Below are 12,212 nucleotides of genomic sequence, written 5' to 3'. Positions count from 1 at the left end.
CATGTTGTTATGTCCCAAAATATTTGTATTTAAAATTTCCACTTTCACTCTCCCTTCCTACTTCCACCCACTTCACTGCGCCGCCTCTGCCTTATCGCTTTCACTGGTACGTTCCTGGACTTGACATTTCTCAGCTGTCAAACGTCAACAACGTTAAGAGGTTATAATCAAAATCCGTTTCTGTCTGTTTTGTCAATGTAAAACTAAATAAATATAAACAAAAAGTGCTCTAAATCGCAATGGAGGCCCCCGACTGCGACACAAGCAGTCTCGACGACGAAACGTCTTCACTGCTAAATAATGGGTCATCTGGCGACTTTGAAAAGCGCTCTGAAGTCAACGATTTCGACGAAAATGAAGATACCCGATCGGAATTAAAGTTCGATAGAGGTAAGTACCCGTCATGGGACAACAATTAAGTAAAATTTGCGGTATTAGATCTCGAAACGGAAGCTGAGAGAAAAAAACGCGCTCTGATTGAAGAAGCTTTGAGCAATAATAACTCAACACTGAAGACATGGCAAGGTTTAGCAATTGATCAGTTTGGTTTAGTTGGAGGTACGTAAAACAATTCGCATGGCGAAACAAAACTAAACAGATATTTAGATGATTTAAGGTGTAAAGTTTGGCCTTTGCTACTGGAACTTGATCCCGAAAATGTAGAAAAAACTCCTCTTTTGAACGAATTGTCCAGTCATAGTGAGTACGAACAAGTGGTTTTGGACGTAAATCGGTCGCTCAAACGGTTTCCGCCAGGCATTCCATATAAACAACGTCTTGCTTTGCAAGATCAACTTACAGTTCTTATTCTTAGAGTTATTATTAAGTATCCACATTTGAGGTACTACCAGGGTTATCATGACGTCGCGATTACGTTCCTTTTGGTTGTCGGCGAAGCTTTGGGGTTTAGTATCATGGAAAGGCTAAGCACCGACCATTTGAGAGAGTGCATGGAGCCTACCATGGAAAAGACGTCGTATCGGTTGACGTACATTTACCCCTTATTGAACAGAGTTGACCCCAAACTATACGAATTCATGGATAGGTAATACAATTTGCAAGAATAACGCGATGGAGGAACACAATTTTAGCTGAGATAATTATTATATTTTTTTTTCGATTTTTATAGCCTTAATTAAATGCTGTTGACCACAAAAGATTTCTTTAGTATCAACATGTAATAGTACTAACTATAAAAAATGAACTTTGATTATGACCATGACATGACAATGAACTCAAACAATGAAATAATAAATAATGATAACCGGCGATGTTAACAATTTGCTTTAACCAGAAGTTGCCCTATTTATTTCGCTCATAATAGTTTGAATTAGGATTAAAAATACTGAGATAAAGATTCTGGAAGGTCATAAATTAATGTAATTTGCCAGTAATTAAAATGTTTTCCAAGCGGTAATTTGGGAACTGTACTTTATTTTTCTTGGAAAATTCCCATAATTCTGTTTCTTACAATTAGTTTAAATTGGTAATCTCAGCTGAAATTGTAATTCCGCCACCGTTTCACCCCCTGCAACTGACTGAAAATTCCAGAGCGATGGTCGGCACAATGTTCGCCTTACCCTGGTACCTGACATGGTTCGGACATTCCCTGAACCAGTACAAAGACGTAGTACGCCTCTACGACTTTTTCCTCGCGACGCCGCCCCTGATGCCCCTTTACGTCGCCGCCTCTCTCGTCGTTGAGCGTCGAGAGGAGGTTTTCGAGCAAGGTTGCGACATGGCTAGCATTCATTGTCTCCTCTCCCAAATCCCCGACAATTTAAACTTTGAGGTGATCCTCCAACGCGCTTTGGTGTACTACAACAAGTATCCCCCACAGAAACTCGAAAATGACGTGAAAAAGCGAGTGAAGAAAGAGTACGTATATTTGAGTTTTTTTAAGAAGTTGTTTTGTTTGCTTAAAAGCTTATTTACTCTTCGCTTTTATTGGTTTCTTGTTACTTCTTTGCTACATAGTCATAAGAAGAGGATGTAGTTGTGTAGTTTTGTAAATAAATTCGTTTCTTTTTTTCTTATTAAAATGTGCCACCTTAACCACTCCAGGCTCTTTCTGTGCAGTTAGTGTGCGTTTTTCGTTAGTTTGATTATCGTTTATTTTAAGAGCGGAACAGCGTAAGAAAGAAGAAATGAGGATAAGAAGAAGACTAAATAGGAATAACACCCTGTGGGTGCGATTCAGCAACAAGATGCCGACGTGGTTGATCTTTAACTACAGGAGTAGATATGGCTTATTATTCGCTACAGCTACTATTTTATTGGGATATTACGCATATTACTTGAAGACAACCAATTCTTCCACGTTGTTCGGGTAAGTTTCCAATTATTCAACTTTTTTTGTTATCAAATTTTTTTCAGAATTTTTAACACATGACATTTAATGACTGTGGGGCCCATTAAAACAATGATGCATAATAGATTTTATACAAGTTTTTAGTTTATTTATTTATTTATTGACATTTCAGTCCAAGTAAAAGAAAGTATTTAAAATATCGCTTTCTTCAAAATCGTTGTTTGTTGTGTAGGTTTAAACAGAAATGGTCAAACTCAAAATGTAAATACACAACTATCGCTCCTGTAAATAAGAGGCCTCTAGGGATTGTTACGTTCTGGTCAATTTTATGTACATATTTAAAGTCGGTGGTTGTGAAACTGAGGAGTATAGATAATTTTTTTCAATGAGATTCTGCATGCCAAAACTATTAGTGTGATATAATTTCTCAATTCCACTTGTTTATTTTTATATTATACGTTGCTTATTGTTTTTTGTCCCATGTTTGTTATTTCTATGAAATGGGAAGTAAGCAGTCAGTATTTTTGTATGTTAAGAAAATGCAGTAAGTCTATGTATTTAAGTGCAATTTTTGTATTAGTTTAAGGTGTACACACAGTTACAAATAAAGTTTTTATCAAACTACTTCGTTCAGGCATTAAATAATAAACACTTGTTTATGGAATGTGTTGATAACTTGGTTCGCCAAGGTCACTGATTAAATGTGCGGAAAAATAAATGATAAACTTGATTTACATACTGAGAAAAGAATTGTGCGTAAGTTGGTACAATTTTTATAAGCACAGGAAGTTTTTCTGCCAAGAAAGAATGTGGGGGCTATATGAAATTTAAAAGACCTAACTAATTTTATTTTCATAAGTTGGTAGTATCCAACACATATGTAAACAATGACGTCATTGTTGGGGTTCAAATTGTTAGTTTTATTGACAGGCTGTGTTACCAACACATTAAAAATTTTAAAGCCTTCTTTATTCCGTTTTTATAACGTTGTATTTTATGATAAAATAGATTTGTCTGAATTTAGTTGAACTTATAATGAGAAAATAACAAGAAAAATGTTGCGAATCCCGCAAAGTGGATTATTTACGATGTTATCGGTTAGCGGGCATTGATTTTTGACATTGTGTAGTCTTCTGTTGATTATATTCTTTATTAAAATATTCACAACAAAGACTGTGGCTAAACATTTTTATAATGAAAACGCACCGAAGCGACATCTAAAATTTTTATGGTGTTGTTTTGTAACTTAAATAATATTCATTGTTGCATCAGACTCGAACGTTTTTTATATTTATTCTGAAAATATCACAAAATGTAAGGAGATTACATCACTTATGAAAGAAAAAGGAAGAAACATGATTACATAACTAAACTAATAAACATCAGACAAAAAATTAATATCAATCAGCTTGGTTAATAAGTCCCGAGATATATTCCAACACAGAGTTATCCTTCAGAATCTGCATGTGATCCACCTTAGGTAACTCTTTCGTGAAAACATTTTGTTTCTGGAGCGATTTCCAGTGGAGACAGCCTTCCAACGAGCGTCTGTTAACAATACCATCACCATCGCCGGTGATGAGTGTCGGTTACCCATCCTACCATGTTCCCGGTTTTTAAAACAATTTCTCAACAGTTGGTACCGCAGTACCATAAAGGCAGTGGACTTCAACTCCTGGCGGTTTGAAGTTCGATTGGTAGGTTTCGGTGTCTTTGTGCATCTTCCAACTTTCGGGAAAATTGATAGCGGTGAAGAACGATTCGATGTTGTTTAAAGTGATGTTTTTACGGTCGGTTTCAATTAGAACTTCGTCCGATTTCCAGAAGAGTTTGGAAGGAAGGAGCCAGGCTAGACTTGGATTAGTGATTTGTTCTTGGCGCATTATGCTTTCTCGGAGGACGTAGGAACCTAGATCGTCACCTGGTTGGGGAAAATTAGTTTTGGAAAGGATTTCAACGCGAATTTTTCTTACCGATCGCGTAGACTTTTATAGCTTTCATGGAGTCTCCCCACGCTCCGCAAAGTGTGACCATAGACCTAATATAATTGTCTTTCCATTCCTGGGTCTGCTGAATTAGAAATTGCAGCGCCATAGGACCCCCCATTGAATGTGCGATTAGTATGTATTGTCATTGCCAAATTTGCGTAAAATGAGCACCAAAGGTTGTTGAATAATCTATCGGTTTTTGATACCCCGAAATGGATTTTTTATTTCTGGGCCAACGCATTCTGCGCCTTTTAAATTATTGTATTTATTTGACAAGTAATTGCAGTACAAATAACGTGTAGGTCATCAAACAGTCATCTCGCTACTAACGGTAAAGGAACTAGCAGCTCCCTGTTAAGCCAAATATTAAAAAATTCTGTTGTAGTTTTTTCACAGATGTAATGTATTGCTGATGATTTGTTGAGTTTGGCTTCAACTTGGTAGCCCCCATCTCCAGGAACTAACACTATTGGGTTTAATCCACCGCTTACCGCTCCAATTACAATAAATAAACAAATGATTTCGAGGTTTTATTTATAGATTTATTCCGATAAATGAATTTTTCCCGATTATAGATCACTCATGTGTTTTCGTAATGAGTTAATAAATTGAGCATTATACTAATTTTATCGGGTGAAACGGGTAAATGATCCACTCTTGACAGATTTATAACATCCATGTTGACCTACTCAGTGGCGGCACATTGATGAAAAGAGAAAAAGGATCCGTGATCCCGCAGAAAAGAAAAAGATAAGTGAACTGGGGGCGATGACGAATTCCAAATCGGGTGATAATTCGCGTATTTGTACTTTGGCCAAGTCAGGCAATTTTGTCTAACAGTGGCGTAACATTGCTGTTGAATCTTCCTGATCTTGATGAATTGCGTGATTGATTCAATATTTGAGGCTCTAAATCTATAAAATGGACAGATATTAATTGTATTGCTTTCGGTTAGATGAGATTTAGATTCAAATTTGGATTTTGAACAGAAATGGTGGATGCGCCGGGACAGCCCACCAAACTTTAATTATTAGAAAAAATCAGTTCTAATAGCTTTTCTCTTTATTTTTTCTCTTGCAATTATAATCTTTGGCAATGTCAATATACTCTCTGGGGTACAATAAATCGTAGACTTTCAACATTAAAAAGCACAATGAAGCAACCAACAGAAACGGCCACACGCCACTCGTTTTGTAGCTAAAAAAATGTTATTTGAGAAAGAAAAACATTGACGTTAGCCTCACCTCCACAACTTCTCCTGCAAAGTCTTTGTTTTCTCCTGAATAACTTTTTGGTACACAATTTCTGTCCTTTTAGCAACAATTTCCCAGTTATAATAAATTTTAATTCGGGCATTACACCTGTAGGGGCAGAGCACTTTCTGATTTTTTAAGTCGCAAAGTGCCGTTTCAAGTCCTAAAATTAGCAAAACGTTCAATTAATAAAAAACTATTTAGAAATTTACCGGTAATTAAGGCAGGGACGGTGGGTTCAGTCAAATAAATTAAATCGTCGGGTAAAACTTCCGGAATTCCGCCCACTTTCGTGGAGACAACTTGCAATCTGAAATTCTGTCTTGTTAATAAATTGGGTGATTAGAAGGCCTCACCCGCAAGACACTGCTTCGACTATAGCCATGCAATAGGCCTCTGTAAGTGACGTGTTGAGGAAAATATGGCCCTGGACTAACACGTTTCGTACTTGGGAGTGTTCCAAACTACCCAACAGGGTCAATCGGTCGTGAAGACCCTGTCTTTCCCGAATCTCTTCAAGTAATCTGAAGATAAATGTTTGGTTACAACTCGAGGACAGACAATTTATCATACCCTCGTTTTGGCCCATCTCCAGCTATTAAAAAATTGATGTCATCATACTTTTTGCACATTTCTGAAATGATTTGTGCCGTTAAATCGACACCTTTTCGGTAAACTAGTCGTGAAACCACCACTATCGTGACTAAAATCAGTATTGTAGTATTTACAATAAACTTTTTCAAACATACTGTGTTTTTGGGATCTTTTACTAGGATCTGGAGTAAATGCGCACGTATCTACAGCGTTGGGGATCACAGAGACTCTTTTACTGTTAACTTTCGCCCTTAAGACAGTGTTCTCTTTGCCTGTATGGGACACACAGATCCAATGATTACAGTCAGCGAGCGACATTTGCAGTAATTTGTTGGTGACGACAGCACTGGCGTCGGCGAAACCAAACAAGCTGTGATCTGTAAAAACAGTCTACCCAGCAATTATGAAGTTTTTAACCTACTAACTACTTTTAATCCCATTAAATTTCCCACAAGCATTGCTTCGTGCGCCAATGCTGAAAACGCCGAGTGACCGTGAATAATTTCGATTTGTTCTCTTATGAAAATGCATCTGATTAGTGGAACGTTGCAAATCATTGCGGGTAAAACTGATTGATTGTAAAAAACTCGGATTGGGAGGTAGTAAACTTTGAGGCCATTGGTTTTGTAACGGACTCCTATGCAATCGCCGTAGCTGTGGGTCATTACAACGACTTTGTGGCCTTCCAAAAGTAAGCACTGAGAGAGGTTATAAATGTGTTCTTCGACCCCGCCCATGTTGGGGAAGAAAAAATCAGAGACCATACTGTGGGGCACGAAAATTAGTTATTAAACAAGCGTCTTACGTTTATTTTACCATATTTTAAAGCCCATGTTTTGTTTCCACGATTTTAGGTTATATTTACAAACTTGACATTGACAGGTGACAGGTGACGTTTGAGGAGAAAGTGTGAAGCGGGAAATTCAATTAGTCATTCGTAGTAATAATTAATAATTTATTAGATGTTCTCTCAATAAATATAACAAAGATACATTTCTTTTAATTCTTAGTTTTTCAATAGCGTAATTAAAATAAATATAGACTTCTTAAGCGAGAAAAAAAATATAAAATTTTATACCAAAATATAAAATTCATTGTACTATTTCGTTTAAAACAAACGACTTCTTCTTAAACAAGCGGTTTCTTTTACGTCCAACCGCAGCATCGGTAATTCCTGAAAAACCCAAAAAAATCCAAATGTTTTTCATGGACCCACTCGACACTTCGATCATTTTAAAGCGATCTATTTCTAATTTCCTACTTAAAATATTATCAAAATTTTTTAAAGATTAGGCCAAATAGAACTTTTGATTAGGTACAATATTGCTCAGGTTTATTTTGGAATGTAATAGGAATGTAAATGTGCCAAACTGTTTGGCATCTAAATCTTATTGTTTTCGTGATATTGTGGGTTCGTTTGGTCCACAGTTTTGTACAATCCGTATAAACCCAAGCCGAGTTGTCGTGTTATTTTTCTTTATCTAACTAGATAATTTAGTAAATCTAGTACTGTACAGACTACAAAATAGAAGAAGTAAACGATCACTATACAAGACACAAGGGAGTTTATTAATGTATGCTAGGTATGGTCCTCGTTGGGGGGCCTTTGTTCTTGACTACTGCAATTCCAGGATAAACGTTTGTGGATGCTAGCATCTCGGCTATCATTTTTCTAAAACAAAAAAACAAATAATTTAACGACAAACCATCAATAACTTCACAAAGTACCTTAATATCATCCACAACACCTGCAGTATGATATCTCTTATCATTCCTATAATTTCTTTTCATGGCTTGACGGTGATGTCCTCGACTAAAAGATTCGCATTGATCCTCTGACTGGGACACACCTACATCAAATTTAATTAATACACACGTCCTGCTCGGGAGTTAAAAAAATATAAAGACTGCAGCAGAAGTCTGTTTTTGTTTCGTATCGATTGAACAAGAAAATCAAAGCTTTTATGCAAGAGTGCTATTGCATTCTAGATAGTGCTACCCTAAGTGGTCTAGTGACAAGTTTTGAAAAGTTTTGTATCATGTCCAACTAAGAAAGCATAACACATCAAACTTGAAGAAACTCTGATGGCATTGGACGTTTTTATAGCGGCACTTTCATTAGAAAAGCGTGTCTAATTTTTCTTTAGTTTTATATTATCATTACACAATTCAACGGTGTTTTCAAACCCATCAGTGACGCCTCTAATCAATCTTCAATGAAATGTGTTGTAAAAGTTTTTATGGTATTTACATAATTTAAAAGTTTCGTGGTAATTCCTCATAAACCACAGGGTCTTTGACGCATTAATGGGTATATTATTACCGATAAAAGGTGGAAATTGGGGTTTCCCAATAATCCACCTAACCGGGAGGGAACGAGCTAAGTGGTTTTTAAAATTCCCGGAAACTTATTAATCCAGAAATCCAAAGCAGAGTTGCCACAAATTTGCAATCATTTCATAATATACAAAACTTCTAAAACTAATGATTCACATTCAAAAGACTCACAATAAATGAAATTACGTAGGCTCACAGTGTTCTTCTTCTAGAGTGAACAAAAAATGAAGAAAAAAAAAGTTACATTTTGTACAAGAACAAGTTGAAATCGCACCCACAACTAACCTGCTATCACCGGTACGTCGAAGTCGAAACTCGCTGGTATTTGTTGGCTGGTTGCTGTTGAATTGATGTGTCTTGTTTTGATCAAAGGTGGGTTTTTACTTTGTGAAATCGCCAACCCCCGTCTGAGATTTCCGCGAGTTGGTGAAGGTGGAGGGTAGGAAATCCCCCGATGCGTTGGGCTGAGAAGATGCCCTCCGTTTTTGTTATTGGGCACTGACAAAGTGTTCTGGTTGAGACTAAGGCTCAAACTACCCACATTGGGAGAACCGAGAGTGAGGTTCGGGAGGCTTTGGCCCAAGCTGCCGAAAGGCTGCACGGACAGAGTATTGGGCGTTTTGCTGAAGAACCGGTTTTTGAAAGAGTTCTTTTGAGAGACGGGACTTTTGTCCGGAGGGAGAGGTTGTACTCCTTCGTCACTGGAAATCGAGCCCGTTCGATTTTCGTTGTCCATGGAGACTCCGCGGGATTGCTCTTTCGCCGAACCGATGGAAGATTGGTCGTTCATTTCCACTGAACCGCTGTAAGGGAATTCGGGAATTTACTTTTTTATTAAATTGTTGGGGAAAATACCTGTGGCTGTGGGCGAGACTAGAGACTCTACTGGCACGGGAAGACGTGGCGAGAGGAGACCTTGGTGCCAGCTGAAGGCTGTGGTAGTCAGTCTCCAGATTACATTCTAAGTTGTACTCAACGTCAATTTGTTCATCCGGGATGAACGTAGGCTGTTTCGCTTGAGCGTACAAAGCTTGAGCTTTAGCGATTCCATCTTTCCAACCCTGAAATGACAAGAGTGATTTCTGGACCTCGCATTAATATCTCACCTTAAGTTTCTTCGCGTCGTTGTTTTGTAATATAAACGCAGCCACAGCCATATCAAATTCGTTTTTGTAAATTACCGCTAAACTGGGAGTTTCTCTTTGTAATTCGGAAACAACTAATCTATCAACTAAGTAAGGTTGTCGCACAACGCGCATAGTGGCACCCCCTTTTTTCGTAGAAGGTTTACAAATAAGCAACATGTCAGTGAGAAGGAAACAGTGGACCTCCAACTGAAACAAACTTTGTTATAAAAGGTACACACGAGACAATCCTACTTACTTTAGAAGTTCCGCTGTCTTTGAGTTTGAGATCGCCTTCGAGTAAAAGATGTCTTTTTCTGTCCCCGGGACAGTTCAACATAGGTCTCGTCAAATCGAGATGAGTGTAACATTTTTCTTTCTTTAGAATCCTGTCGACGTCGTCGTCTTTGCTCTCCTATCAAAACAAAAACAGTAGCTGAAGCAATCTTAATTGAACGTATCTCTATTACCACAATATCGTAACTTTCTATTCTTGCTATTATCCCTTTCAGTCTTTCGTTGTCTTGTTTCCGCTTCAGGCTCGCGTTTACGTCAACCACCAAGTCATCCACCCTTCTGATCTAAAAGGTTTTTTTTAACACAATGAGCTAGCTACCACAAGAGTGTCGTTCTTTACCATTGTCTGGAGACTTTCTCTCTCCACATCTTCGTCCGTATTTTTGAGAATGGCTTTCAAGAGGAGGCCATACTTAGTCAGTCTTTGCATAGGTTGGACGAGAATATCCATCAATCTCAATCTGTTACATTCTTTTTGGCTCTCACACCACGTCAGGTATGCGGTAAACACCTCACTGTCCATATTTTCGCGACAATAATGCTGACATCGTGACTGTTCAGCGCAGTATTTATAATATGGTCGGAAGCTCTCATGAATCGTTGAGAACCCTTCTAACATGTTTTCGATGCAAGTTGTACGTTTGAGATGTCGCATGTCCTTTATCAACGGAAATAACGTGATTCGCCAAAATATCACGTTCGAGTCCAAAATTTCCGTTATGTTTGAGAAAAGTTTGTCCGTGTTAATTTCAGTGAGAAGCTTGTGGTGCGACTGTAAATCCTTTAAACACGCGAGAAACAACTGAAACACATGTTGATTGATAAGAACTAAACTAAACTGAAATATTTACATCAGTGACGACTTTTAACGTCTTTATGTACGAAACTTCACTCTTTATCAACTCCCACAAGGCAGTCTGTTGCTGTTGCTGTTTTTCGTTAAGCTCTGAAAATAACGACCATTAAAAGGAATGATTAATTGAAATTCTCGCGAGTTTTCTTTGAGGCTAACGAATCAATCTGTAATTTGAATAATTCCGCTAAAGGCAGGAAAAACTTTCCACTGATTTGGTTTCAATTCAAAAAGATTCCGTTTTAATTCATTTAAGCAGGGACTCAGTTTCCCGAGGACAATCTCGTACGAGGATATCTTGTAATGTTTAATTCCTATCGGCACGGTCTGGATGAACTGCGAGCAGACAGTTTTATTTAATTGAGACCGAAGCGCGAAGCAAAGAAATGGACGTGACTTAGAAGCAGAGATTTGTTAGATAAAATGTTGCAAGAGCACAAGGACACAATACCGTGAATATTACAGGACGGCTCTTTATGTAATTTATTTATGTTATCGCGGATTTTCAGGGTCGCAGGGACTTAATAAAGAGTCTGGAATCGCTGCTTGTAAAAAAAATTGTTATGATTATTGACATGACGTGGGGACAAAACACTTTTCCTAAAATAAAGCGTTTTAGTTTCATTTTTTATTTTCAATTTCACTTTATATGCATATTAGCACAAACATGGAAAAATTTGATCCGGCTTACCAACTTGTAAGAAGATAAGAGTTTCCACTAGATAATCAACAAAATTAGAAAATTTACTGGAGTGGAATATGAAGCAAAGGAGCGCACTCTTCTCTTTAGAAGTGAATAAATTCCAATCGTTTTCAATTTGACTAAATCCCCGTCCCATTTTTAATAGAACACGACGCAACTTTTTGTTTGGTTCATTGAAACCGAAATAAATTTCAATATCTGCGCGGAATCTTTGATCATTGACACGTCTACGATCTTGCGACGGATGATTGAGACTTACCACTGTCATCTATGATTTCCCTCCAGTCATCTTCCAAGTTATAGAGAGCATCCACTTCTGGACATTGGCCTGGAGGGTAACTCACGTTATTGGGAATACCTTGCTTTGAATATTTATCCAACTGCTCGATGAGAAGTTCGTATTTTGAATCCTGAAAAGGGTTTTGCAAACATTTGCCGTAGAAATGTTTCAGTTACCTTGCTGTTTCCGAAGAAGGCCGTCAATCTCTGTTTGATTTGTTTTTTGCTCTGATCGGCCTCGTGGAGCGACAAAGTCGAGCTTGCTATTACACTCGGCTCTTCCGTACTTGAACTAAAGAAACTAGTTGTGCGAGGCCGCGAACTCTGTAAATTTCAACTTAGTTTGGTGGAATCGAGACCACGGAAAACTTACTCCCGATTGCTTTCTCGAATGATTACCGTGGAGTGACCCCGAGAGTTTCTTATTGCTGGGTTCCTTTGCTGTAAAAGAGAGGATTAGAGTGGTGCGTTGT

The 12,212-nt window shown here is 37.8% G+C and overlaps 4 protein-coding genes across 8 annotated transcripts in view; 1 reads left to right on the top strand and 3 right to left on the bottom strand.

Moving 5' to 3' along the window:
- Nucleotides 1-87: 87 nt before the first annotated feature.
- LOC148174098 (TBC1 domain family member 20) lies at nt 88-2,935 on the top strand. The gene is made up of 6 exons (XM_088037355.1): nt 88-390; nt 439-558; nt 607-1,045; nt 1,552-1,878; nt 2,123-2,329; nt 2,377-2,935. Exons 1-6 carry the CDS (start codon nt 240-242, stop codon nt 2,390-2,392), a joined length of 1,260 nt encoding a protein of 419 aa, XP_087893481.1. The 5' UTR covers nt 88-239; the 3' UTR covers nt 2,393-2,935.
- A 664-nt stretch (nt 2,936-3,599) lies between these two features.
- On the bottom strand, nt 3,600-4,978 carry LOC148174097 (lysosomal phospholipase A and acyltransferase-like). The gene is given in 5 exon segments (XM_088036789.1): nt 3,600-4,232; nt 4,285-4,443; nt 4,506-4,547; nt 4,616-4,831; nt 4,921-4,978. Coding segments are annotated over 5 exon segments (996 nt in total). The 3' UTR covers nt 3,600-3,711.
- Nucleotides 4,979-5,343: 365 nt separating this feature from the next.
- Nucleotides 5,344-7,038, bottom strand: PIG-A (phosphatidylinositol glycan anchor biosynthesis class A). Its single transcript, XM_088037208.1, has 8 exons — nt 6,963-7,038; nt 6,575-6,911; nt 6,302-6,536; nt 6,126-6,255; nt 5,909-6,076; nt 5,765-5,862; nt 5,544-5,715; nt 5,344-5,496 (listed from the first exon to the last, which is right to left on the bottom strand). Exons 1-8 carry the CDS (start codon nt 6,977-6,979, stop codon nt 5,346-5,348), a joined length of 1,308 nt encoding a protein of 435 aa, XP_087893334.1. The 5' UTR covers nt 6,980-7,038; the 3' UTR covers nt 5,344-5,345.
- Nucleotides 7,039-7,084: 46 nt separating this feature from the next.
- The window catches only part of LOC148174095 (uncharacterized), a 71,259-nt gene continuing 66,131 nt past the window's right edge, over nt 7,085-12,212 (bottom strand). For 4 of the 5 annotated variants that reach the window (XM_088035904.1, XM_088035902.1, XM_088035901.1 and 1 more), the window contains exons 9-20: nt 12,113-12,180; nt 11,917-12,063; nt 11,720-11,870; nt 10,756-10,850; nt 10,245-10,706; nt 10,078-10,188; nt 9,867-10,022; nt 9,590-9,817; nt 9,339-9,544; nt 8,769-9,286; nt 7,875-7,996; nt 7,085-7,818 (exon numbers count right to left, since the gene is read on the bottom strand). In XM_088035904.1, the coding sequence (XP_087892030.1) occupies nt 7,726-7,818; nt 7,875-7,996; nt 8,769-9,286; nt 9,339-9,544; nt 9,590-9,817; nt 9,867-10,022; nt 10,078-10,188; nt 10,245-10,706; nt 10,756-10,850; nt 11,720-11,870; nt 11,917-12,063; nt 12,113-12,180 (2,357 nt within the window). In that variant the 3' untranslated portion in view covers nt 7,085-7,725. Of the gene's footprint in view, nt 7,819-7,874; nt 7,997-8,654; nt 8,692-8,768; nt 9,287-9,338; nt 9,545-9,589; nt 9,818-9,866; nt 10,023-10,077; nt 10,189-10,244; nt 10,707-10,755; nt 10,851-11,719; nt 11,871-11,916; nt 12,064-12,112; nt 12,181-12,212 lie in introns of those variants that run through there. The other variant, XM_088035903.1, reaches the window with a different exon arrangement.

This window comes from Gnatocerus cornutus, chromosome 5 (genome assembly GCF_029298725.1).
Source record: "Gnatocerus cornutus isolate USDA-ARS CGAHR chromosome 5, icGnaCorn1.1, whole genome shotgun sequence".
NCBI classification, from domain to species: domain Eukaryota; kingdom Metazoa; phylum Arthropoda; class Insecta; order Coleoptera; family Tenebrionidae; genus Gnatocerus; species Gnatocerus cornutus.
Note: the sequence above shows the minus strand (reverse complement) of the source record. Positions and strands in the feature narration are given on the sequence as shown.